The 27508-nt window shown below is 44.4% G+C and overlaps 1 protein-coding gene across 2 annotated transcripts; it reads left to right on the top strand.

The window, feature by feature from the left end:
• The first annotated feature begins 5748 nt into the window (after window positions 1–5748).
• Window positions 5749–27286, top strand: CNDP2 (carnosine dipeptidase 2). 2 transcript variants are annotated; one of them, XM_082235269.1, is made up of 12 exons: window positions 5749–5889; window positions 9590–9682; window positions 11692–11835; window positions 15239–15401; window positions 16352–16440; window positions 19458–19658; window positions 20794–20878; window positions 23112–23272; window positions 23869–24033; window positions 25542–25683; window positions 26119–26266; window positions 26474–27286. In XM_082235269.1, exons 2-12 carry the CDS (start codon window positions 9620–9622, stop codon window positions 26541–26543), a joined length of 1431 nt encoding a protein of 476 aa, XP_082091395.1. In that variant the 5' UTR covers window positions 5749–5889; window positions 9590–9619; the 3' UTR covers window positions 26544–27286. The 2 variants fall into 2 exon arrangements, with proteins under 2 accessions (XP_082091395.1, XP_082091394.1); XM_082235268.1 differs by lacking the exon at window positions 5749–5889 and adding an exon at window positions 6100–6219.
• The last annotated feature ends 222 nt before the right edge of the window (window positions 27287–27508 follow it).

Here is a 27508-nt window from a genome sequence, read left to right as displayed (position 1 = left end):
GCACAACCCACACTGCCCATGCTCATCCTGCAATCACACCCATTTGCAGTGTTGAGGCTAGGCTGAGCTGAGAAACATTGTCTGTTTTGGTTTCACATATGACCAGCTTTATAATATCCAAAAGCTCACACTTTTGGAGCTTATTCATTCAGGCTGCTAAACTGAATCCATAAGACACATTGACCCAACGTAGCTTAGACATACTTTGGCTCACTGTCTTGAGTAACCCCATGGCCCATGCTCAAATGCAATTCTTCGTGCCAGTCACCTGCACACCACAGACTGCTATTTACAGAATTAATGAGAGCTGAGGCCCTCATATCCAGGGGCTCTTTTACATCTTGTCAGCCTTTGTTAGTTGTATATAAACAAACCAGGGGCTTAAGGTATTTGAGAGGCTAATATAAACATACACTGAGGCTCATTCCATTTCTTGAGCCAGAATTCTTCAATATTACTGTTTGGCTCTCTATTTTGCCCTTTCTTCCACAGTGACAGATGTTGCGTTTTGAACTGAGTGCACATTACAAAATGGACTGCATTAGCACAAAACCTAAAATGCAGAAAGCTCTCTGGCAAAGCAGATGACCTGGGAAAGCAAGATTATCCCCTCTGCCATCCTGATAGCAGGACTCTTATATCTAGGGGTACAGTGGTACCTCGGGTTAGACTCTTTGGGTTACAGACGCTTCAGGTTACAGACTCTGCTAACCCAGAAATAGTACCTCAGGTTAAGAACTTTGCTTCAGGATGAGAACAGAAATCGCGCAGCGGCGGCGTGGCAGCAGTGGGAGGCCCCATTAGCTAAAGTGGTACCTCAGGCTAAGAATGGACCTCCAGAATGAATTACGTTCTTAACCTGAGGTACCACTGTACTTAGCAAAACCTCATCCTGTTTGTCACCACACAAAAGGAAGAACTGCAAGGATATCTGACAGATCTACATGAGTAATGCGATTCCCTAACACAGTGGTTTTCAACCAGTGTGCTGTGGCACCCTGGGGTGCCTTGAATGAGAGCCACATGCATTGAGGGCAACACTGGCCTCTGTCCCTCTTTCCTTCCTTCCTTCCCTCCCTCTTCTGATGCCCTCTTGCTTCTCTGCCTCTCAAAGGCTTACACGTCGCCCGCCAGCTGTTTTGGGACTACAACTCCCACCATCCCTAGCTAACAGGACCAGTGGTCAGAGATGATGGGAACTGTAGTCTCAAGACATCTGGAGGGCCAAGTTTGCCTATGCCTGGCTTACACGGCTGTTTGTCACATCAGCCCTGGCTACAAGTGCCCCAGGTCCTCTTGGGCTGCCAAGGGGGTGCTGGTTGCCAGGAGCTGAGGTGGCCTCAGAGTAAGCAAGCAAGTGGGTGAGGGAGTCCTGCCGGCCAGTCCAGCAAGCCTTGCTGCTGGGAATGGATGAACAAGTGGGAGGCCAAGCAGGCAGGAAGGCAGCACACCGGCCTTTCTTGTGCTTGCTGAGTGCCTGGGAGCTGAGTGCCTGGTGCTGAAGGGGAGCCTTTCTACCATGTAGGTCCAGCGGTGCCTGCTGCGGCCTCCCACGGTAAGGTGCTAGCCTCACATTCACCGTTGGCCAGTTTCTATCAGGCCGCAAAGACTGGGGGCATCCTCTTCCCAGGGCCTTGTGGAGTGGCCTGAGGAGACACCTCTCTTTGGGGCGGGGGGGGTAGCTCAGTGACCGGAGTGGTGGTGGTGGCAGCTGCCCTGGAGACTCCCAAGGAGAGTGGAGAGGAGGCTGAGGGAACATTCCACAAGTGAGGGTGTTCAAAAAGGGGTGAGGGGTGGCCGCTTCCACAGACAAGGGGTGAAATAACTGGGCTTCTGAGGCTCAGAGCGTGTTGCCCCACAGAGTAGCCACAGAAAGAATGTTGTTGGTCAAGGGAGCTGTGGGCTCAAAGAGGTTGAAAACCTCTGGTATAAGCATTCCCAATTTCATTAAATTAAATTGCTGTGGTTAACAACAGCTGTCTCTTCAAGAGAAGAAGAATGAAACAGGATGAACTCATGCAGCAAGGGGCATTCTAGCTCCCTATGAGTGAATATACCAGCCCATTGCTCCCTGTCGAGAATCCAGCTCGACATCAGTAAGAAAATCAGTAAGAAATCAGTCTCACACCAAGATGACTTGAAGAAAAAGCTTTGGCTTCAGCCGTGCCATGTTTATTGTGTGCAGTAAGAAATAAATCATCCTCTCTCCTCCAGCACTGCGCTTGTTCTGCCTGGTACTCAAAGGTAACAATCAAAGGAATGCAACCTTGCCCTTGCCCACACAGACAAAGAGAGTGTTATGCTACGTGAGCCAATCATTTAGTCTAGCATGAGGTGATCACGCGCTCATCATGCTCTTAACAATATCTCGTGCTGTAAAATCACTCTGCAATAATAAGAACTCTGCTCATGCTCTTATGTACAAGCAATCATTTTCCCACAGCTCCCTATATTTTAAGTCTCATCAGTCATAAAGCAATAAAGCGGCCCTTTGAAAATGAGGTACTTCTCTTATTTGCATTCATAACAAATGGATCTCTTGTTTATATAGAAATGACATGAAACTTATTTCCTCTCCTAAAAAAACCCCCGCCTACTGGGAGGCAGTTTTTAAAAATACATTTAGCATATAAATATTTCTTTCTGATATCTGGCAGCCAAGCTGAAACATCACAAGAGTTGGCAGATATTTGAGCGTTATCAGTTGGGCAGTGAAATCCTTTTTGATGAGCCGACCATGTATCTTGCTCATTAATGCCACTAATAAGCAGTAAAGCTGTTGTGAGCTGTTAGAGAAGCTGTACTGCATCCTAATGTAGAGATAGTTTCATTGAGTGGGCAACGGGAGAGATGCAAGTAAAAAAATCTGAGAGAGATGCCATTTTTCATCTGATGCTTGAACAAGAAGCAGGAGGGACCACGCTTTTAGGAACTGCAAAGATGTCTTGTTCTGTATTTTGCCCAGATGCTCCATGTGTATAATGCATTAAGAACAAGATCGTCTCGTGCTGACAGTTGTTTTTAATGCTTACATTAAAGCCAGGCACATTCCTCTCAATTGCTGGTTCAGACAACTAATGGGTGTTCTGATAGATGGCTGAATAAATATCCAAAAGCCACAGTAAATTGTGCAGTCATCAAAATACATACCTGGATGGCTTTTGAGTAGGTTGCAAACTTGTACAGTTATGACATGCTAGGAAAAATATGATCTAGAAGTGGCAAACCAGTTGACTAGTAAGAGCAGAGCATTATGCACAAGCTGAAACAGAACTATACAAAGGAGTAAGGCGGTATTCAGGAGGGTGTTGAATGCTGATCAGGCAATGCTGAATGCCACTATCACTCTGGGCAACAGAGTGGCCTTCCAACAATTTAAGCTTTCACAATGTCTGTCCTCCCAGGCCCCTTTCATGCTTTTTTATATCTAGAATACAGTATTAGACCCAATGCAGTGTGTTGCTTTCACTACAACACACTATTACCATCAGCATGCCAGGTAATATTCTACAAGTTTGCAGTTTAAAAAATATTATTGTTGCTCAGAGCTGGGGATGCTTCTAGGCATGTGTTTATTGCAGCATCCTTAATTGATTTTCTTACATTTATATCCCATCTTTCTTCAGTCATGGAATTCAACCAAGAGCTACATATAGGTCTCTCATCCACTAAGCTCACCCAGACCTGCTTATCCTCAGGAAGGTAGTATTCTCATGTGTGTTCAGCTCATACCCTGGGACTATACACTTTCAAAATTAACACATAAGATTAGAAGTTATTCTTGTATTAACAATGCAACTCTAGTTGCGTTTACTCAGATGTGAGTTTCACTGAGTTCAATAGCACTTACTTCCAGGTAAGTGGAAATAGAATGCAGCCTTAGGGTACAATCCCATGCATGTTTACTCAGAATTACAAGACACTGTTCTCAGTGGGCTTACTCAGTTAAGCATACACTTGGGAGCAAGCTCCAAGGAAGCCAATGGGACTTACTTCTGTATAGGCATTGCAAATCTAACACTGTGTGTGACACAATTTCTCTCATATTGCCACTCATTTCAGAAAAAGTGAGCAAGGCAGTGATTTCTGCTTCTTTGTTTAAGGATCCCAAATTTAACTATGTCGAGAAAGGCAGACCTGTGGAATGAGACCAATTTATAAGTGAGGTCCTGCTACTGATGCAACAGAGTTTGATTTGATAGTGATACTGAAAAGTTTAGCATCTCATTACAAAATGCACAGATCCAAACATTCTAATAGCTTACGAAGCCTGGAACTTACTGCAAGTAAATATATGCATTTCTTTTAGTTCAAGATGAAAAACCAGTTATTTTTAGTTAACCGTAGTTTTCACTGCTGGCACAAGAGGCCACCTTGTGGACTGTTCATGCTAGCGCACACCACAGGATTTTTTTGGTTTTTTTTCAAAGGCAAAATGTACAGTATGAAAAAAACCTGCTGTTATTTCAGCTGAGATTTTTGGGTGCTGCTTTTTGAATATGAGCTCTGATTTCTTCTGTTTTAAATATGACAACATATTACAGAGCTGTCTTAAGAACCAGGGTACTTAATTTACATTCACTGTGTTAATTTGCTGCATGCCTTTTTCTCTTATACAGTGGTACCTCGGGTTAAGTACTTAATTCATTCCGGAGGTCCATTCTTAACCTGAAACTGTTCTTAACCTGAAGCACCACTTTAGCTAATGGGGCCTCCTGCTGGCGCCGCACAATTTCTGTTCTCATCCTGAAGCTAAGCTCTTAACCCGAGGTACTATTTCGGAGTCTGTAACCTGAAGCGTATGTAACCTGAAGCGTATGTAACCCGAGGTACCACTGTATGTTAATATTTGCTGACTCCCTCAGAGGTGCCGGATTTTCCTTTCTTGGAGGTTTTTAAGCAGAGGTTGGATGGCCTTCTGTCATAGATGCTTCAGTTGACATTCCTGCCTTGCAGGGGGTTGGGCTAAAGGACATTCAGTTTGCCTTCCAACTCTACAATTCTGTATTTTGCCAAAGTTGCCTTCTGACTTTTACAGCTTCCTTGATTTGCTCCCTTACTATACTTGTAACCCATAAATTGTTTGGTGCCTCTCCCTTTCAGCTAACCCCATATCTTCTAGAAACATCCTCTTGTGAAATTATAATCTTCATGCAAGTGGACCGGAGGTGTCATCCTTGCACCTGGCCTTCGGTTTGGCACAATGCACACACATATTGTTGTTTCGTCGTTTAGTCGTGTCCGACTCTTCGTGACCCCATGGACCAGAGCACACCAGGCACTCCTGTCTTCACATATATCTGTATCTATATCTACATATTAAATTATCAAAAACGAACCCCATCGGTCCTTCACCAACCGACTAAGCAAACTCGCCCTTCCCTTGCGAATGAATTATTATTTCCACCGGCTGTGCATCTCGGTGGAACTTATATCTAAATTTCGGGCAATCTGTTCCACAATCCGAGTGTGCGGTGGGAGAGGCTTCCCTTTCTGAGTCTCTCCCATGCCTGAGACCCGCTGCGCCAGCCCCTTGACGCAGCTCTAGCAACAGGTCGGCATATTCTCCGGCTCCTAACCGGAAGGCTCACGACTCCCAAGACCTTACGGCCGGGAAGCACCGACGCGAGTCCTTTAAAGGCTGGGCCAGCGGGCTTCTGGGGCTCCTCGCGGCCCTCTTCGCTTCCCTTCTGGCCTTCTCTCCTTCCTGCTTCGCGGCCAATGATTCCGAACCGAGCCGCGCGGACGGGCGCTGATTGGCCTTCGCGCGGTTCCAAAGGGGCGGGGCCCCCGAGAGGATTTTAAGACCCGAGCTCTGTGCCTTTTGCTCGCTCTTCCATCGCTGCTGGACGGCAACGGCGAAAGGTGCACGTGGGAACGCGGCGCGGGGTGAGTAGCGGCTCCGTCCCGGCACAGCTGGTTCAAGGGGGGGGAGGGGAAGGGGGCTGCAGATCCGGGGTGCCGAGTTGGCAAACTTTGCCGGGGTCCGCTTCCCTTCCCCACCGCCGCCGCCTCCCGCTTCTCATTGTGGGCAGATGGCGAGGAGGAGCCGCAGGGGATTTGCGCCTGTCGCCTCATCCCTTGGTCCCCTCCCATCCCCTCCGCTCCCCCCGCCACCCTGCAGCGATGGCTGCGGCGTTGATCCTGTCCGGGGGCTGCAGGGCACTTCTCCGCCCCGGCTGCCGCGCGAGGAGGTGGAGACCCGCCCCGATCCGCAGGGTGAGTGGGCTCCATCCAGGCGGGGCTGCGGGACGGGACGGGGTTCCTCTTTGGGGAGCGGAATGGGCCTAATTCGGCCTTGGTGGGTCTCCGCCCTGCTTCCTTGGGAGCTGCGTGTCAAAAGGGCGAAGGGCGGGGCCTTTGCTTTCCCAGGGGCTTGAAGGTGTCCTGCAAATGGGGCTGCCCGATGTGCTCAGGGCCGGCCCACCCATGAGGTGAGGCGAGGTGACTGCCTCAGGTAGCAGGATTCACAGGGTAGCAGTAGCTGATGTATATCTTTATCCGCCCCTCCTCCCACGTGCCTGACTTAGATACTTCCTCACTCCTCCTTCCCAGGCAGGCAGGTGAGGGGTCCTCATGTGGTGGTTGGCCTCAGGTGGCAAAATGTCTTGGGCCAGCCCTGGTTGCATTGCACCTCAAAGGATCTCATCCCAGCTGCTGCCTCCTGCTGCTGTGTCTTTATGCTCTTTAAGGCAAGTGGCATGTGGGGCCTCCAAACTGCAGGTTTCTGTGGGCTGTGCCACTGAGGAAGGAGAGCAAGTGCCTCTTGAAAGTGACAGGCCAGTGCAGGATGCGCCATAAAGTGGCATGAACCTGCGCAACAAACTGAACAAGGCAGGCTTCTTAAAACTGTAAGCATCTGAGCTGAACTGTGGGAGAAAGAAAAAAGTAGCTTTGATGAATGCAGGAGCACATATCTCTTGTCATTGCTGACTACTGTTGTCTGTTTTAGGAATGGGCCTTCCATAGCCTCTGCATTTCCACGCTGTAGCAATGGCACGGTGGCAACTTCTTGTACCCTTTCCTGCTTTCTGCCAGTTTCAGTTCCAGTTCCCTTTCGCTTCTTTCTTGTGCAGTGTATCTTCACTGAGTGTTTTGCACACGTGCACACGACAGCTTGATAGCACGATGCAGGACTATTTGGATTACTGGATTTTTGTGTGAGAAGACTGTGGCCTCTGTTCTGGGACTGAAAACAAATTTCTGGGCTGAGTATGTGCTCAAAGGAACATTCCTTCCCTAATTCTAAGAATGCTGCCCCCTCCAACTCTGCACCTTTCTTAAATTGGCAAAACTGAGGCATCTGTGACAAAAAAGAATCCCACAAACTAGACTCTATTTGATCTAAAGAACCTGGTGTGCTAGTTCAGTGTGTTCTCATGCCCACAAGCCATAAAAACTGTTTTAAATTAATGTTAGTCTAGACTGTAGGCATGAGTGATATGGTCAAAGAGTTCTGGTTTTTTCTCTCTCTCCCCCATATTTATAAATACTTCTGTGCTGAATGTCTTTAAAAATATTTAAAGGTAGTTATCAAGCAACAATCAATTAAAAATACCTAAAAACAAAAGTAACCAGAGAGTTTAAAAATTTAGTTTTGCTGAGCTGTCACACCCTCAGTGAAAAAATAAAAATAAATCACATCAACATCTGCCTTATATTGAATTAGACCAGGGGTCTGCAACCTTTAAGACAAAAAGAGCCACTTGGACCCGTATCCGAAGAAAAAAAAACCTGGGAGCCGCAAAACTCGTCATTATAAAAATAACTTTTTTGTCACTTTTTTATTATTTCTTTGTTTGACCCCTCAGAATTACTCCTCCTCATAGAAATAAACATTAAATTAACAAGTTACCTTTTTTGTGTGTGTGTTCTTCACTCCCCTTCAAAACAGTGACCAGCGTACATGCCCCCTTTCAATGCAGTGACCAGCGTACATGCCCCTTACAATGTAGCGGGCGGGCGGGAAGGTGATGTCGGGATGGTGAGTGACTAACGCACGCACCGCCCCCATGCGGCGTCACAGCCAGTACAGCGCCCGCCACAGTGGGGAGTGTCGGGGCACACAATGCACCTCCTCCCCTCGCTAGTATCCGCCCCGGAGCCGCAGCAAAGGTGTAAAAGAGCCACATGCGGCTCCGGAGCCACGGGTTGCAGACCCATGGTTCATCTATTGTCTGTACTGACTGACAGTTGCTCTCCAGAGTTTCAGACAGCATATTGGACCTGATACTGTACCACTTACCTCCCTGCTTGTACAAAAGCTTCTGCAAAAAGTACTTCTTTGGAAAGCCCATTCCAAATCCAGATATCAGAGCAGGAAGCCCCTGGAAGAAGGGCCTAGAAATCTGCCACACTGGGCAGTACATTCAAATATTACAGCTGAGAGTGGAGTGGAATTGCTTCCCACAGGGAAAGTGATGTGACAGCCTCCCTATGGTGGTATACTTTGACTCAAATCTGGATGAAGCCCACTAAAGTAGACAGCATGAATATTTGATTCTATATTTACTGCTAAATGACATTCTACCTACAGCACTGTTGTAAAACTGCTGGCTGCAGAAATTGTTCTTGAAATTATTCTATTAGGACTTGGTGTATGTGGGTGGGAATACTAAGGAATGAAGTAAACAGTAACTGCCATTGTTAAATTGACACTCCAGAGTGGATCAGTTGTGTGATAACAGAAGACCAATTGAAACATTAAACTGTGAGAAAACCTGTTTGCCAAGCATGAGAATTCTTCCAAGGCTGGAACAAAGCAAATTTAAAAGTTCAGGTGCTCAGCCACTTTCCTTTGGTGCTCATTAGTTGTGGCATGTTCCTGAAGATGGCACAAAAATGTGCACAACCACTTTCTTCTGCTTATATTGTAAAATGTTGATTGTGAATGGCAGGGCTGGGTGATATATTGTCCAAAACCTGTCTGAAGTCCATATCATCATATCAGTTTCATAATTTTTGGCCTGGCAATATATCATGAATCTTGTGTGTGCACGCCCTATGCAAAAATCACAATGTGGGAAAAACCATGAATCCAGCCAGTGCTTCTCCTAATTCCTGCAGTCCCTGTTAACTCTGCTGGCTCACCTCTCCCCCTGGCTCCTGCAGAACGAGCTAGTTGAGTGCTCATGAACACACCTTGATTTTGAAACTTGCTGTTGAGCCTCTGCTATGAGATCACTCTTGTATGTAAATGGTTCTCTCGACAGTCCCTGCCGATTTGCTCACCACAAGCACTGTGCAGTTTGTCAAGCAAAGAGGAACAAGATATACACAGCTCATCTTAAATTGATGCTTGTCACAAGAGTGACCTCCCCTAAAACTGCAGTTTTAAGTAGAGAGCTGACACTGCTTTTCTTAGTTTGCTTACTTCCATCATGTGATCTGCAGATTGATTCATGGTGAGCTGCCTCATTTATCAAGTCCTCATGACTTCCCTGAAACTGCAGTGAGGCAGTTTATAGGCAGACATTCATGTGTAAAGTATAAAGGCACCCTCTTGTCAGCTAATACTGCAAACTTTTGGAAAGCTCTGGAATCTAAATATCCTGTCTCCCCTTTCTTCTTTTTTCAATTTGCCTTTTAGATTTTTCAGCCGCACTATTCAGATCAGAAAATGTCATCTGTCCTTGAGCCCCTCTTTGAGTATGTTGATAAACACCAGGACCTGTATGTTGAGGTAAGTGGCCTCTTCTGTGGACATTTTACATCCAGTCTTGGCTTCCTCAGGCTGCAGAGCCTATACCTTACATCCTGATTTTGCTGCCACCAGTAGGAGCATCACTTAGGGGACATCCCGCTGGCAGAGGAGAAAACTTTTGCTGCTGTGCTACAAACAGTGCAGTGAATCCACTGGGGACAAGTTGGGAGATCCTCTAGAATTGGGGGTTGGGGGAGGAATCCGTTAAAACCACCACCTACCCCATTCTCCTTCTGCTGGATCAAAAGTCGTCCCTGGACTGAAAGATGATTTTTATTCACAGAAGGCTTAAGTTTGGATTCAAACCTGTATGCATATGTTGAGCTGCAAAATTCCTTCTCTAAATAACAGGCTTGTGAAGCAAGTGTTGTAGAGCAGTTGCTGGCTAGTCTTAGGTGACAGCCGAAAAGTTGATCTGGCTGTCCTAAAAACCACATGCTGAGTGGGAGGACTGTATCCTTGGTGGCTTGGGAAGTTTTCATTTGCAGAGCCACCCATCTCTAAATGCTTCCTGTTCCATAATTTTCTTAAACCACAAACTGGTACAGACATACTATTCCAGTCTCAAAGTTAAGAAACCCAAGAGTATCGTATGCTTCTCTCTCTCTCTCCACACCTACCACACCTTAACAATGGTTAAGGTTTCCATCAGTGCATTGATAGTACTAGCCAAGGAATAAAGAACATTAAGCCTGCATTAGCCATAAGATTCATGGGCCGCAATGAAACCTCTAGAGTTGCTGTTTCCTTTGCGGAGAACAACACATACAGATGATCAGGAGGTTGGAGGACAATATAATTCATGACTTATTTCCATGAAGATTTTCAAAATTCTTTACTACTTAGATTGAGGAGAGTGTACATTTTCTGCATCTGGACAGTATTGGTTCAGACTGCAAGTGTGTGTGTGTGCGCGTGCGCGCTTTTGTGTGGAGGAGCATTCATTCATATGATTCCTTAGCAGCAATCTGAACTGGTTTAGCTTAGACACAGGTTTGCTGCCTCATTTAGAGGCCCTTGGATGGTTTGTGAAATGAATGGAAGACTGGGAAATGGTAACAGCGTTTTGCAGTTGCGCCCACACATGCACATATATTGTGAGTAGCACTATCACTTGGCTGGAGGAACTGAACCTAGTCGTGGCTTGGGTGTAGCCTCTGAGCACAATTTAAGTGCTGACCAACAAGTTGTTTGTTGACAGAAGCCAGAAGCTCCAACAGCCCTTGTAAACGGCCACTTTCATGGGGCCGCTTGTCACCATGACAGTCAGCCATATTGAATAGAAAAAGCCTGTGTGTAGTCATAGGAAACATGGGAAGCTGCCTTTATATCGACTCAGGCCCTTGGTCTATCTGGCTAACTGATATTGTCTACACGAACTTGCAGTAGCTTACTAAGATTTCAAACAGGGGTCTTTACCACTTCTATTTGGAGACACTGAGGATTGAACTTATGATCCTTAGTGTGCAAATCAGGTGGTCTGCTACAGTGCTGTGGCTCTGAAGTGGGCTTTACTTGCTCCCACATTGTGATTTGAACTAGGCAAATGCAAAGAGGAGTGCTGGAGTGTGCCCATAAACAAATGTGATAAATTTCAGCTTTACTGTAAAATCAGAAGGTGTACTAAATGGTAAAAGGGTTGGGAGCCGCTGGGTAAGAATAGAGTGAAAACACTATTTAACACATGACATTGTTTAAAAAAAACTGGCTTTTTCCACTCTGGTTTGCACCCCACCTCCCAAGATTGGCTGGGTGGGGGGGTCTCTGGTTCTCTCCAGTAATGGGGCAACGGGGCATGTGTGTGTGTTTGCACGCGCGCACACACACGGTTGGAAAATGGAGAGGAGCATTAGTGTTTCGTCTTCCGAAACACCCACCGTTGCAGTTTGCCTCCTCTAAAATCCTAGCCAAGCAAAATAAAAGCCTCAGATGTTTTATTATCTTTCTCATCTCCGGTCCTGCTTCTTTCCTGAACTGCTTACCTACAGCGGCTGGCCCAATGGGTGGCTATCCAGAGTGTGTCGGCATGGCCGGAAAAGAGGGGAGAAATCAAACGAATGATGGAAGTTGCTGCCAAGGACATTGAGCGGCTGGGTGGCACAACAGAGTTGAAGGATATCGGAAAACAGAAGGTAGGTAGATTTAGCCGAGGTAGTGGTTTCAATTGGATACAGCACCCTGGGTTAGGGGTGTTTCCTATGTCCTGTTATTGCCTGTGGACAATTGCTGTACTTGTCTGGTCCTGGGGGGAGAGGGGGCGGCTTAGAAGCAAATAGCAGCACCCAGCTGCCAGAACTGTGCTACAGTTGCTTAGTTTACTGCCTGAAGATCTCCATTTGTGCGCTTGCTTCACATCTTATAAAGATTGCTGCTTTCACTGTCTTCTTTCTAAGACCTAGCATGGCATGGCTGTTGATGGGGGACAAATTTCTGTATGATCTGGAAGGGAGTCTTGGGGGTTGCTGCTTGAACCATGAGCCTTGCTTGCTCTTCAAAGCCTTGTCTTTGAAGCAAGCTGTATCATGCTCAGCCAGTGTGGTGTAGTGGTTAAGAGTGGTAGACTCGTAATCTGGTGAACCGGGTTCGATTCCCCGCTCCTCCACATGCAGCTGCTGGGTGACCTTGGGCCTGTCACACTTCTCTGAAGTCTCTCAGCCCCACTCACCTCACAGAGTGTTTGTTGTGGGAGAGGAAGGGAAAGGAGATTGTGAGCCGCTTTGAGACTCCTGAAGGGGAGTGAAAGGCGGGATATCAAATCCAAACTCTTCTTCTTCTTCTTCTTCTTCTTCTTCTTCTTCTTCTTCTTCTTCTTGTTCCATTTATTTATGTGGGTTGTGGGTGGTTTTGTTTTGCTTTGCTTTTACCTTCAAGGGCAGGCTTGGTTTTTGTTTTCTGGTAGCCCTGCCTTTGTCTCAGGCTGTGTATCAGTGGTTGAAAACCATTGCCATGTAATAAGAACAACTCTAGTTTTGCATTGGAGCCACTGGGATAAGTAACATTTTTTCAATCCAGTGGCTGTTTTGAGAGGACCACATCAAGGGAGGGAAGAGTTGTCTTCCCTGCCCGCTGCAACCCTGATAATGATTACACATCCCTTCTGATGCTATCTCTACTTTTAAAATACCCGTATTAAATGGAAAGATGTGTTAGAACCACAAGCTAGATGTGATATTTAAGTCTCCAAACTTAGTTTTGCCAACAGCAGCTTGTACTACTTCTGCTTAGGAAAACTTTTTTTAAAAAATAATTTTTATTAACCGGCCAATCAAATCAAATTAAATCACATCACATAAGTTCCGAATTACAAAGCCGAATTTTAAATTTTGTTGGGGGGACCCATATTTCAAGATCCGAAGGGGGATTCTGTTCATCTTCTTGCTACTGCATTAATGTCCAAATCAGACCAAATCGGTCCAAACAGAGTTCATAATTCTGTCCAGTCTTATCTTGCTGTTTCCACATCACATCTTGTTCATATATTTTCTCTTTTTTCTTTATGATCTCTTCTGATAGTCTCCTTAAGCCGATAAACACCAATATTAATCCTGTGTGAATTTTTCCGTTCTTCCAATCCTCAAATCGAGATGGTTTCCATATATCATCACCTTCATAGATAACATCGCTCTTTCCATCATTATCTCGTAAAACTGTCGCTCTTAAGTCCCTCTGAGGAGTTTCACCCACAATATAAAAGCAGCTCTATTTCTCTATTTCTCCTCCCAGACTCAAGACCTCCGACAGAACTTCCCAATATGGCGACGCCATTTTTAACTGCGCCATTCCAGAGCTCTTGTACATCCCACGCTCTTCTCAAAACATGCCTTGGTTCAAAAGTTTATCTCCACACAGTCTTAAATCCACAGCTTAAGTCCTTAAAACGACATTTCTGACTTGTGAGGGGAGGGGATTCTTGTTTAATCACATAAGGAAAGAAAGGAAAGTTTTTTTTCCCTTACCCATCAGTCATTTGCCATACCGTATCTTGGCGTATCTTCTCATGATTTATTCTTGTCTTGTTTTATCAGAGATCTCTTCTGTTAGCAGTCTTTACTCCCCCTCCTTCCTTGAAATATGTGCAATTAGCTTCATCCAAATTGTTTCTTTTGAAGTTCTTGCAGCTAGTGGCGCGGATCAGGGACGGCGTCCAGGAGTGCCGGAATCCCACAGGAGGGCTTTGTGCCTAGTGCCCCCACCCCCACAAATTCAGGGGTAGTGTAGGGCACAGAAGGCAAGGGCAGTCCCCCCCCACCATCCTGGGGGGAGCAAGGAGGCTAATTATCCCACATTATAGCCTCCAAATTACTTCGTGTGGGTCGGAGAGATGTTCTTGTCAGCCATCTTCCGATGCGCCCCCTAGTGGCCCCCTCTGCTTAGGAAAACTTGCAGCTCTCCATTCTGTCATTTGTGTCTACAGCAAAAGGAGTTTGCTGTAGACCAGATGTAGGGAACCGTTTGCTCTGCAGATGTTGCTGAATGTCCCATCATCCCCAGCCATTGCCCATGCTTGCCAGGGACTGATAGTTTAGCAACAACGCACAAATTTAATAAATAATAACATATCAGATATCATCTGATGGGTGAAAGGTTCCCCACTCCTGTAGAATTTCACCATGACATTCAATGTCATGTGAATCAAGTCAAACAAGCCCTAGCAGGAAACCTGGAAAAGGAAACCACCATATTTCATGACTCATTTGGTTTTAATATGTAGAAATTAGATTCTGCTCTCTGTGTAACTCCCAGATGAGCTATGATTAACTATGTTATAGGAACTTGTTTAATGTATTGAATGGTACCTTTTGAATTTGCATTCTTTCCCCCCCTGCTTGCACAATGTAGCAGTGCGTTCCTTGCAGAAACTTAAAATTATTAATAAATATTTCCTGCGAACTTAAACAGTGCACTCAATAGTATTCATTTCAGAGTTTCGCATATTTTCTGATTGCAGACCACCACATGAGTTGCATTTTCAGCTGCATTATAGAAGAGAAGGCACTTCTTAAAACCCTAATGTACCTTGTTTTTCAGAAGCGTAATGCAATGTTATCACATGAAAATGCATTGGCTTGGTGTTTTTGCACTGCGTACTTGCATCCTTGGTATCTTAAGAAAATATGGAAGCTGCCACAGGAGTTTAGGCAGCCAAGGGGAGCAGCAGCAGCAGAAGGAAATGCAGGGAAGGGGAAACAGGTCAGGGCTGCTAAGGAACAGCAGATCATATGTGGCCCACAATACCTTAAAGCAGGGATGGGGAACCTGTGGTCCTCTGAATGCTGTTGAACTACAACTCCCATCAGCCCCAGGCAGTGTAGGCATGGATGGTGGCGGTTATAGTCCAGCTGCATCTTCATGACCACATGTTCCTCTCTCCCTCTTTGGATACCTGCAATAATAATACAGAAATGTGCTTTTGAGAACATTGGCTTATACATCTTGCAATGGAATTCATGGTACCTCAAATAATAATAATACGGTAATAATAATAAAGGCCCTTAGATGCATTTTGCCATTTACAGTTTGCATCTCTAATTCTAGCTGCCTGACGGTTCAGAGATTCCTCTGCCTCCAATCATTCTGGGCAAACTTGGCTCAGATCCTCGCAAGAAGACAGTTTGCATCTATGGACACCTGGATGTACAACCTGCAGCACTAGACGATGGCTGGGACAGCGAACCTTTCACCTTGGTGGAAAGAGACGGTAAGGCATGCAAACACCTGGCTTGCCTCTCTATGAATTTTTACCTGCAAAGATAAAATGCCTGTCAAGCTAGACATTACTCTAAAAAAAAGTAGCAGGAATTCCAACCACAGTTAAATGCAGATAATGGTGAAAAATACAATAATGGTGCAGTGGACCTGCTCTCCACCCACCCACCCATCCAAAGAAAAACCCCAGTAAAGACTGAGAATGCTCAGTAGCCAGGAAATACTCCATTTTGTTCATTATAGTAATAGGTAGGCTTGTGGTTGTTGATTCAAAGGCTAACGACTAAGCTAATTCCAGCCTTCACAAACTGACACTATGGTAACTATAGCTTCCTTGCAGCTCTCCATCCAAGGTTCCTTCAGTGACCATTTCCTTGTATGGGATATTTTCCTTGTGGTGCAAATGTGTCACTTGGGCTGGCTCAATTCTTATTTTGGGGTTCCCTTATTGATTTGTGGCAGCTGTTGCCATTGCGCAAAGATAACATTTTGCCCCAGAGAATGATGGTGCAGCTTGAAGTGGAGTGTTTACTAATGATGAAAATGCATGATTTGGACTATCACTATTCACATTTTTTGGTGTAGGGTCAAATAAACTTAGGTTGTTCACAGAGCTCTTTGTTGAATAAGGACCTGGGAACCTGGAACTTCAGAATCATAAAAAAATGTATAAGACTGTGATAACTAAGGACTCCAGATATTCTCCAACTACTGAGGGTTTAGATCTTACCCTCAGTAGTACCAGTTTGCTACTAATTTTGGTCCTGGCTCATGTACTAGGATTAATTTTCTGCTCCAATCTGCTTTTGTTTTGCTGGGGTTTATTATTATTATTCACAATAATAAATAATTTTATTACTTTATAATGGTATGCTGTTTTGGAAGAAACTGCATGGCCTGTGAATGGTTTTAATTAAGAGTATTGTCACTCCTTCTGCCTAGGAAAGCTGTATGGCCGAGGGTCGACAGATGATAAAGGCCCAGTGCTTGCCTGGCTGAATGCCCTGGAGGCTTATCAACAAACTAAACAGGTATGGTTTGCATTCTCTTTCAGCTTGCTTCGCTGGTAAAAGATTAAATTTTGGACCTTCACTGTTTTAAACTACTGCAGTTATCAGTAAAGATAATGATTAAACCTGCTGGATACAGAATTAGTTATCTGCTGAATGGCAAGTTTTTTGACTCTCTGGAAGTATTTGCTTGGCTTCCCCCCAGCTTGTTCTGCTCTCCAAGGCTGCAACAAGGCAACACTAGGCAAGCTATGTTTTAGGTTTGCTCCTTTTACCCCTTTCTTAGCCTTCATCATTGTCATTACCTATCTAGTTCTGAAAGTTTCCTAGGCACTGTACAAAGATGAAAAAACGATAATAATAATAATAATAATATAATAATAATAATAATTTATTATTTATACCCCGCCCATCTGGCTGGGCCTCCCCAGCCACTCTGGGCAGCTTCCATACAAACCAAAAATACAGTAAAATATCACATGTTAAAAACTTCCCTGAACAGGGCTGCCTTAAGATGTCTTCTGAATGTCAGGTAGTTGTTTATCGCTTTGACATCTGCTGGAAGGGCGTTCCACAGGGCGGGCGCCACTACCGAGAATGACCTCAACCTCAGGTTTACAAGTATTGGAAGGGAAGATGTAAATCAAACAGATATGAATATCCAAGACTTTTAGTTGCATCATGACTGAGTCGACTGGCCATGGAGGAGGAGCCAAACAACAATTGGTCTCAGTGAAGATGGTGGAAGGGGTTGTGCTGCCTCTCCCCCCTGCTCAGCTGCAGCCAGGTGGAATGACTGCAATTGCCACATAGCACTAGATTGCTGAAGTTCATCACCAGCTGAGTCAGGAGCTGCTCTGGTCCCAAGCCTGAGCTCCTGCTCACTGTGCTGTTCTATAGAAATGTAGGGTTGGAAGGGGTCCCGAGGGCCATCTAGGCCAACCCACTGTAATGCAGGAATCTTTTGCCCAATGTGGGGCTCAAACCCACAACCCTGAGATTAAGAGTCTCGTGCTCTACCAACTGAGCTACCCTAACTTTTGCCAACCTGCTGCCCTCCAGATGGGTTTGGAGCGCTACTGCCATCAGCCCCAGCCAGCCACCAGGTAGGTGAATGCTATTGTACTGGATAAGTGAGAAGAGCGAGTTAGGGTTGACAGCGGGGAGTGACTCCCACAGCACATGTCCCCTGAAACACACAAGCACTGCCCATTCTGTTAGTTGTTTAGGGCTGGAGGAAGGCGAGGCTGTTCTAGTCCTGAGTAATTTGCCACCAGGGGCATTTGCTATTCATAACAGAAGAGCGGTAATTTACAGGCTGATTTGCTCAAGGACTGGTACAGACATTATGTCCTCTAATTCAGGGGTGGGGGAAACTTGTTTCAGCCAGAGGAATGCGTAACCTTCTGGGGGCTCCATGCTGCCATGTGGGGCAGAGATAAAAGTGAGTGAAGCAACCGATTTTATCTTTATACAATAGCCTAATTTCTACACCCCCCACCCCTCTGTATCCTCCATCAGGCAAGCAAGCAGCGTTATCAGAATTCAAGGACACATTCTAGGCAGGCAAAAACTCTCAAGGCCAGTGAAGGGGGTGGCTAGTTTAGAGATATGGCCTAAAGCAGGGATCGACAAACTACGGACCCTGGGCTGGATCAGGCCCACCTGGGTCCTAAATCCGGCCCATGCCATGAAGCCAGAACCCACCATGAAGCCAAGACTCCCAGCGATGGCAATGGGAAGAAGAAGCCGAGCAGTGGCAGCTCTACCAATCAAACGCTGCACCTGGTTTACCTCAGAGGCGTTTGATTGGCAGAGACGTTCCTGCGCTGCGTTGAGGTAAACCAGGTGCGGCGTTTAATTGGCAGAGCTGCCGCTGCTTGGCCTCTTCCTCCTGCCGCCGCCACCCTGGTGCTCCTGTGGGCCAGAGAGCGGAGCAGACGTGCTCACTCTGCCTACCCCCGCTTCACAAGAAGTCGTTGTGGCGGCGGCGGCAGCCCCTGGGAAGATAAGTGCAGCGCCTTCTTTCTCTAGACGGGGAGGAAGCCTGTTTCGGTCACCCCCGCCAGCCCTTAGGCGAATGAGGCAGGCAGCAAACCGAGAAGGCGGCTAGGGCTGGGGGTGAGGTGGGGAGGAGGACTACTTGCCCCCCTCGCAGTATGCATAGGAATTCGTTGTTTTAGAGTCCGGCCCTCCACAAGGTCTGAGGGACAGTGGACCGGCCCCCTGCGGAAAAAGTTTGCTGACCCCTGGCCTAAAGTGTATCCAGAGGACCAGATAGAGGGGCACAGAGGGCTGCATCTGGCAAAGGTTCTCCACTCCTATTCAAATCCACAGGTTTGGAACCACCCAAATCAGTCAAGGGCCACTTTGATGTGGGCTTAATATAAGACGGCCCCATCAGTACATCAAGCGACAAAAAATGTTGCAAACAAAACTTTTGTCTTGATGGAAATAGTAATGTGCCCCCCCCAATCTGGATCAGAACCATAGCAGAGGGGCTAAAGGGTTCAAGTCCTCCTTGTCACCCATCCTGTACCAAACCTGCCAGCTACTCTTAATAAGTTCCCAGAGTTTCCAAGGTGTGGTGTCTGGCCCCTACATGATTTGCAGTTCTCATTTCCAGTTGTTAAACAATAGCAACAACCTCCACCCCACACACCCCAAATTATGCTGCTACAAGTTTGGAGGGAAGGGAAACCAGGAATGGAGTTTTGTGTGAAGGGACTGTAAGCTTAATTCTGGTACTGAAAACGGATTCCTGGACTCTGATGTACTTGTGGATGACCTATCGTATCTGTCTTTCTTTCTGAGCCACTATTTTGCACTTTGCTCCAGCTGCAGGATCTTGGGGTACTAGAAAAAAATAAATGGAAATACCTCAAGTTTGTGAAATGCTCTTCCCCAGGAGGCTTGCCTGGTGAAAAGTTTTCTCTTTAAACAGGTGTTTGACTGATTAAAACCTGTTGCAAGCTTAAATTGTGAAAAACACTGTGCACACCCTCTTCAGCTCATTCTGTTCCATTTTCTCCATACAGGAAATTCCGGTTAATGTCAAGTTCTGCCTAGAAGGTATGGAGGAGTCTGGCTCTGAAGGCCTTGATGATTTGATTTTTGCACAGAAAGATTCCTTCTTCAAAGGTGTAGACTATGTTTGCATCTCTGACAACTACTGGCTGGGCAAGAAGAAGCCCTGTATCACCTATGGCCTGAGGGGCATCTGCTATTACTTCATAGAGGTAACGATTAAAAGAACAAATATTCCTATTAAAGAAGACAAGTATACTTTATGAGTTGTATTCAACTTAGTTTTACTCAGAACAGACTAGTTGAAATTCCAGGACCTAACTTAATTATGCTCATTAATTTCAACAGATCTACTCGTGAGAAAAACTTACTTGACCTAAGATACTAATTTTAATTGTTGAAGAGTCGACATCTGTGTGGTTGACTTGTTTGAACAGAAGTATGCAGAACTCCAAATCTTGCGTCGTTTTAGAAAATGCGATAGCACTTGGCTTATGAATATTATTTATATACAATTATAAGTGTGCATCTGTAACACAGTAATAATGGCACTCTAGTGTCTATCAAACATTATAGGTGGAATTCAGTGTCACACTTTGACAAACATAGCATCTGTACAAGCATTTCAGCTTGTCAGATGGAATGATCCTCTGTCTCCTCCCCCATGTGCTGTTCTTGGGGTTCTCCTGATGCTCCCCCCCCCCTGCTACTTTCCATGGGAAGAGAGTGGGGGAAAGCCCCAGTGAACCTTTGGGATGCAATTAACAGTCATTATTCAAAGGCTGTTGTGCAGGCTGAACAAACCAGGTAGAGTCTTGCAAAAACTGTTTGTTGGGCAAAAACGTGGACCTGGTAACCATCACTGTAGGTCCAACTTTGAAAGGCATGCCAGCCTCCTATCATTAATGTACCTTAAGAGCAGATAAACTGGATAAGAGGACAAATGTATTTATATTTATTCTAAATTTGTTTTCTGCTGCATGCAAAAAGAGAAATGAAAAAGAAAATCCTTGAGCAGAAATGTGGCTCATTCCTGACACAGCAAAAGTGCTTTTAGTGGCTTGGTTCCTTCGGACGATTCTTTCAGCTTTGCATAAATATAGAACCAACAGTGCAATATTTTAGTCGATTTCAGTTTTAAGCATAAGCAGAATACTGAAAATGAGTAGTTTTTTTTAAAAAAAAAAAAGATTATCTGAAACAAAACAGCCTAACTCTTACCTGGTCCCAATGGTATAATAAGCTGGTGGCTACCAGGTAATTCTGAAAGATGGAAATAATGATGTGCATGTGATTGTTAATGGATTGTGTTTGAGGTTTGTTTGTTTGTTTGTTTCTGACATGCAGGTGGAATGCAGTGACAAAGACCTTCACTCTGGAGTTTATGGCGGCTCAGTGCATGAGGCTATGACGGACCTCATTGCTTTGATGAGTAAGTAGCTCATACCTCCTAGTTCTGCTCTTAGAAATGGGAATCTTCTAGCAACTGCAGAAGAAATAGCAATGTGCTTGCAGTTCAAAGGCCTTCTCACTGGGGGAAAAATAACAGCAACACCCCCACCCCTGCCAAGTTAGGGTTTATGATATTAGCAAGGTTAACAATTGATGGACTAGCCAGAGTGTTAATGAGGGCAAAGATCCGTTTGTGGGGCAAAGGTATACATAAATAATCTGAGTGTAAATGTTATCTACAAGGCACAATCACAAGTTTCTTCTCACCTTTTTGAATACTACTTTAGTTTATGCTGAAGCATGCAGTTGAGCGTGGACTCTGGTTGCTACTCAAATCTTGCACAAGGCAGACAGCATTTAATAAGAAATCTGGTTTGTATGTGTTAAAATGGTTAGGTGGGTGGACAGATAACCTAATTTATATTGTAAACCACCCTGTGATCTTGAGGTGAAGGGCGGTATAGAAGTAATAGTAGTAGTAGTAGTAGTTGTTGTTATGGCTTGGCAAGACTTTCCCCCCTCCTGTAGGTTCCTGCCAATAAGTTGCAGCCCTTCTCTCTGTGCCCCCACCCCCAATCTGACATCTGAAGGGCAGCCATGAGACAGCCCAATTTGTTGTTCAATTGAGCTCCAGGCTAAGACTTTTTCTGTTCTCTCAAGTCATAAGATCGTGTGACATGGTAAATGGAATGGATAGATAAATAAATAAATAAATAAATAAATGGAAGTTGCTGATACATTCTCTCTTCCCCTCCTGCCCTCCCTGAGTGGTAAGAGTGCTGGACTGGAAGCAACTTTGGGGCAGCAGGTCAGATGGGAGCCAGCCCATTTTACAGCACAATCTCATACTGCTGAGATGACCACATTCCCTGTCTAGAGTTCTTAATCCAAGTGGGTTGAGTTATTCAGTTGGATTGAATAGGCAAGCATTTTGCTTCTGTACCAAAGGATGTGTTGGCTCATAGTGAATCTTTGCTGCCTCTGACTGTATGCTAAAATAGTTATGAACTGCTTCTGTTTGAAACAAATCATACTTCAACTGCACCACTGCAGCTTGTGATTGTTGCTGGTGCATCACATGAACAGTTCAGTGCCTTGGTGCCTATCCACTCATCCATCACTTTGGCCACATAGACTGGTCTCTCATCTTTACTTGAAGGAAGGCCTGGGAATGATGATTTAGCTGACGGTTGTTCCAAATTTTCCTTGGCTCAGTAAATAAATAGAGTTTACTGCTTTTGCAGTGGCTGAACAAGGGCAATCTCTGAAATCAGTCTTCACTCAGAAGATCTTATGCAAGTGGGGAGAACCTTTGGACATCACCAGCAGTAATAAAAACTCCTAGAAATTAATTACTAGAAATAGGTGGCTGGCTAACATCCGTAAGAATTGCCTGTTCATAAGTCATGAGCAAGCAGCTATAGCAAATGACTTGGGGCTTGTTTTCTGTTTGTGTTTCTGACTTTTGCACTGGGAAAGGTGAATCCACATTGCAGTTATCATATTTATGCTCTAATTCAAGTTTAAAGGTGAATTAGAACTTTTAAAAATGAGGTTCCTTAAAATAAAGGGAAATATTTGAGGCCTTTCATTATTTTATGCAAAACGAATGACTGCTTCAGTCTCTGAATTTATCAGCCAAGTGAGTCAGCAGAAATGTCCTAAAAATCGGAGGTGGGAGCACAGCGGAGTGCTCAGATGACTATCGCCATGGTGTTCAGTCTGGGCTTGACCAAAACAACCACTCTGTGAATTGGCTGTAAGGCAGATAGCTTAGCTGGCGGTGCTGAAAGCCAATGAAAATATCAGCACTGAAGACTTCTCAGTTTATTTGTTTGATTTAAAGTTGCTGAGGATGTTAAAACCACTTGGAAAACAGGATGCTGGCTGTGCTCCCTCTGTCACAAGGATTGAGGAATTTGTGGCTCTCCGGAAGGTGTTGGGACTTCAGCTTCCGTCAGCCTGAGCCAGCATGGCCAACAGTCAGATATGATGGGATCCATCAATATCTGGATGGATCATGTTTCCCATCTTAGTCCTATCAGCCCTCAGTGATCAGGTGCCTATTGTATTTTCCATGAACTCTCCAGGCTGCTATTTCAGTTCGATTTATGTGACATGGAAGCAAGAGGTTTATGAATATCAGCAGGCAATATTTGAAGATTTTTGGTTTCTCTGGCTGCCTTTGGTATTATATGTCTTCTTTGTTGCAGGCTGCTTGGTGGATAAGAAAGGGAAGATTCTCATCCCTGGCATAAATGATGCAGTGGCTCCCCTCACTGATGAAGAGTGTAAACTTTATGACCAAATTGACTTTGATATGGAGGAATATGCAAAAGATGTAGGAGCCACACGACTACTGCATGCAACAAAGGTATGATGGGTCTCTTCATCTTTGGGATCCAGTTCCTCTAGCAATGAAGAATCAGTGTTGTTACATATTTTTCCCCATTAACACTTCCCTGCCCCAGCAATATAAGATTTTAGGGATGGCCTGAAGACAACCATCCATGCTATAGTGACCTCCTAACTGGACTACTGCAACCTTTTCTGTGGTGCCTCCTCCCCATCTGTGCAACTCACTCCCTAATGGGAGGAATTTGTCCCCTTCATTGAAGGTCTTTAAAATTGTGGTGGGGAAACTTTTTGGCCTGGTGGGCCAGATCACCATCTGTGGCCACTCCCTCAGGCCAACTCTACAATTCTATAATTCTATACATGCCATTTAGGGGACAGTAGTTGCCATGTTGGTCCTAAACAATAGAAGGTACATAATGACTATCATTTTTGATTAGCATAGAAAGGTGGAAGAGCGTGTAAGCTTCCAAACACAATGGTTTGCACATTCTTCTTCTATTCAGATTGGCCCAGTAAGTTGATAGTTTTTTTCGACTTAATTCTGGCTCTAGAGTGAATACTCACAACTGCTTCCAGAATCCTATCATATCTCTTCTTCAATTCTCCTTCTAGAAAGATATATTGATGCACAGGTGGCGATACCCATCCTTGTCCCTGCATGGAATAGAAGGAGCTTTCTCTGGATCGGGAGCTAAAACTGTGATTCCGCGGAAAGTGATTGGCAAATTTTCAATCAGACTGGTGCCAGACATGACTCCAGAAGTTGTGACTGAGCAGGTTTGTTTGTTTGTTTGTTTGTTTGTTTGTTTGTGTGTGTGATAATCCAGGTCTAAGGCCAGCCTGAGATGAATCTCACCAAGGGTGGTACTCAGCCAGGTTTAACTCAAGAGTAGACCCATTGAAATTAATGCACATAGTCAGTTAGGCCCATAAATTTCTGTAGGACTACTCTTGAGTAAAATTAGTTGTCTTAAATAGAAGGCGATGGGATGGAAAGCAGAAAGAACAGGATGAAATTCAAAGACTATTTAGCTAAATATGTTAAAATAACTTAATTGGAAAAATTTGCAAATATCAGATAGGCTTAGGATTTAAATATGTATTGTTAGAGAATAACATGTTTAAAGTTAAAATGAAAAGAAAGAAAGATGTTAAGTGATTAAGTTAATTTTATGAGAAAATTGGTTTAGGAAAACTGTTACAATGATATACACTGAAATTCAGCCAGGGGGATTTGAGGAAGTCACTTAACAATGTTACTATGATTGGATTAAGTACAATTAAGATGTACGTATGTTTGTTTGTTTGAAAATTTTGGAAAACCTATAAAATAAATTGGAAAAAAGGAAAGCAGAAAGAACAGGTTGCATCCAGTGAAGTTCTACTTTGAGTTGACCCCTTGAAATGAATGGTTGACAGCTAGTCATGCCCACTTATTTCAAGGGGTCTTCTCTGAATATAATTAACATTTGATGCATCTCTGCTGTGGGGAGGGGGAGGGAAGCAGAAACATGTACCTCTGTATAGGACAAAAAGTAAACACGAGTCCCCTGAGTTTAGTGTCCCTCCTCACTTTATACTCAATCTTATATTTGTCCATCTTCTCCAGGACTTTCTGCTCTGACTGGCAGTAATGGACCTTAGATGGACACAGTGTATTGTCTTCATGCTAGAAAGGCCCTCATTTTCACAGAGCTCCAGTATTTATAAGCTGCAGCTCTCAAACATCTTGGTAGTAATGGTGTCGAAATTAATTGTGCTGTTTATTCCTTGATATGGAAAATACTAATTATGCACATTAGACAAACAGTTATTAATTGGAGCACTATTCTAGCAGCAAGAGCAGCTGTTAAATTTAGAATTGGACAGGTGCAGAGGTCCTTTTCTGTGACAGGGAAAGGCACTCCCTCATGGGTTAAGTGGTTTTTGTAGGTTTGGAGTTTTTTAAAATAAAAAATCTTCCTTCACATCCATCAACCCCATCCACAAATTTATTCAGGTGAATCACTTGTTTTCTGTGTAGCTAGGCATTTTGTGGATTTTATGCTAGGATAGTGTGAGACAGATGCATAATTGGGATATAAAATATTTGTGCCTACGCAATTCCTGTTTTGTCCCTGCTCTGAAAGTGGGCGAACTGCATAAAGGTGATGCTTAGCATTTCAGATGTAGTTTCAAAACTTGCTTTCCTGACTGCAGGTGAATTCATGCATGAAGAACTGAGCACCAATGCAATTGCTCCACTCTTCTTAGAAATCTTAAGGTTTATTCTTTTTTTAAAAAAGGTCAAAGATTACTTGTCCAAAAAGTTTGCTGATCTGCACAGCCCCAACAAATTCAAAGTGTACTTGGGTCATGGTGGAAAGCCTTGGGTTTCAGATTTCAACCATCCCCACTACATGGCTGGAAGAAGAGCTATGAAAACAGGTGAGATATTGAAATCTTAATCAAAATGGCCCCAATAAGAAAGAGACCTATCCCCTTGGAATGTAGCAGAGAGATTAAAATGGGTTTCTTGTGTTATGAAAAGCAACCTTTTATCAGTTTTGTAATGCCCTGCTTAGCTGTAATGCTGTTGTGATTAATTATTACTTTGTCCCAGGGGCAAGCATTATTCTCTTGGTGCTTGTACACATTCATAGAAAAGTACTTGAGGGATATTAATCAGAAGAGAGAGAATTTGACTGATGGGTGATTTGTTAAGCTGGGATCCCATCATTCATGCTAGCTTGCAAGTGATGCAACCTGCAGTCCGACAACATCTGGATGGCATTTTGTTGACTACCCGTTTGTTAAGTTTTCACTTAAAGATGAAAAATTGTCAGTGTTGTGCACTGTATTTTCACTTCTCTCCCCTGCTAGTCTTTGGCGTAGAGCCAGATTTGACCAGAGAAGGAGGAAGCATTCCTGTCACCCTGACCTTCCAAGAAGCAACAGGCAAGAATGTAATGCTGCTTCCTGTTGGCTCTGCAGACGATGGAGCCCATTCTCAGAATGAGAAACTCAACAGGTAAGGCATATTGTGCATAAGAGAGGCAGCTACTTATGTTTCTATAGGTGCACCTGTCTAGACCTAAGAGAGGTAACTCAGGACAGTAAGCACCTGTGATTCTCTAGGCTGACACAAATACATACTGTATTTCTGTGCCCTGCATTTTTTGCCGTGGTGTTGATGAATTTTCATTGCATCCATTAATCCTAGATTTCTTCTTCCTAGGTACAACTATATTCAAGGTGTCAAACTCTTGGGTGCATACCTTCATGAAGTTTCCCAGTTGAAGGACTGAATCTATATTTCCTTCAAGCAAAGTTGCTTTGGGACCTGAAAGTTACTTCCTTGCAACTTTTTTAAAAAGTGCACTATTTTCATCTCCTCTTCTCCTGCCAGACTAATTCACACTGGGATGCCTGGTGAAATATTTTTGACTCCATATCGAGCACTTTATAGCGGCAGATCAACAAACAACAAAAATAGTGTGCTCAGTTTTAAGTACAACCACAGGACTATAAGGCCCTAACCTACTGTTTCAAGCGGAAGATAAAGGGTGGGGGAGAAAGGAAGTCTATTATTTTTCCTTAATCTGATGTGTCAAAGTAGCAGCAAATGACCAGTAATGCTTCACCCAACCTCTCACTTCTACATCCTCCTATAATCATCATTTTCTCTTTAAATTTATCACATTAAATTTTACCAAACCAGAATTTGAGGGCAGCTCCCAGATTTTTTTACAAGGCAAAACCTCTTGTGTTTTCTGTTTAGAAAAAGAAAGTCATCATGAAAAGTTTTCAAATGATCTGGCCGGGGGGGGGGGACGGACTTCAGTGGGTGGCAGTCCCCTCCCCACTGTGATACTCCTGGCTGTGAGGCTGTGTCTCGTCAGACACCTGTGCCTGTTAGGAATCTCTGCAGTCCTTGAACACATCATATATTCTGAGCTGTTAATAACAACAAACTGGTAGTTTTTTTTAAGCATTATTTGTACTCCATGTGGAAAGCTGCTAAATAAAAAAATTGCTCTGGCGCTACTAATTCTGCGGGAGCCTTGTTAAAAGGGAGAAAGCTTTAGGTGATCAGTGCATCAGAAAGGCAAGACTACACATCTTCATGGGTGTGTGCATATATTTGTGATGAGAGAGGAGTTTCGTGTGAATGTCATAAGCCATGGTTTATCATGTTTGGAACAGGCTACTATGAACTTTTTGACCATGCACTCCTTCCTTTTCCAACATGGATCTGAGGCAGAGATTCAAA

This window comes from Podarcis vaucheri, assembly GCF_965113315.1.
Source record: "Podarcis vaucheri genome assembly, chromosome: 8".
NCBI lineage: Eukaryota > Metazoa > Chordata > Lepidosauria > Squamata > Lacertidae > Podarcis > Podarcis vaucheri.
This window is presented reverse-complemented; position numbering and strand designations above follow the sequence as displayed.

What these genes read in the sequence shown, in the direction of transcription:
- CNDP2 (XM_082235268.1), top strand. Translation starts at nt 6,127, where the DNA reads ATGGCTGCGGCGTTGATCCTGTCCGGGGGCTGCAGGGCACTTCTCCGC. An exon ending in GACTACTGCATGCAACAAAG is followed by an intron (nt 23,273 to 23,868) that starts GTATGATGGGTC and finishes TTCTCCTTCTAG; the next exon opens with AAAGATATATTGATGCACAG. An exon ending in CAGAAGTTGTGACTGAGCAG is followed by an intron (nt 24,034 to 25,541) that starts GTTTGTTTGTTT and finishes TTTTTAAAAAAG; the next exon opens with GTCAAAGATTACTTGTCCAA.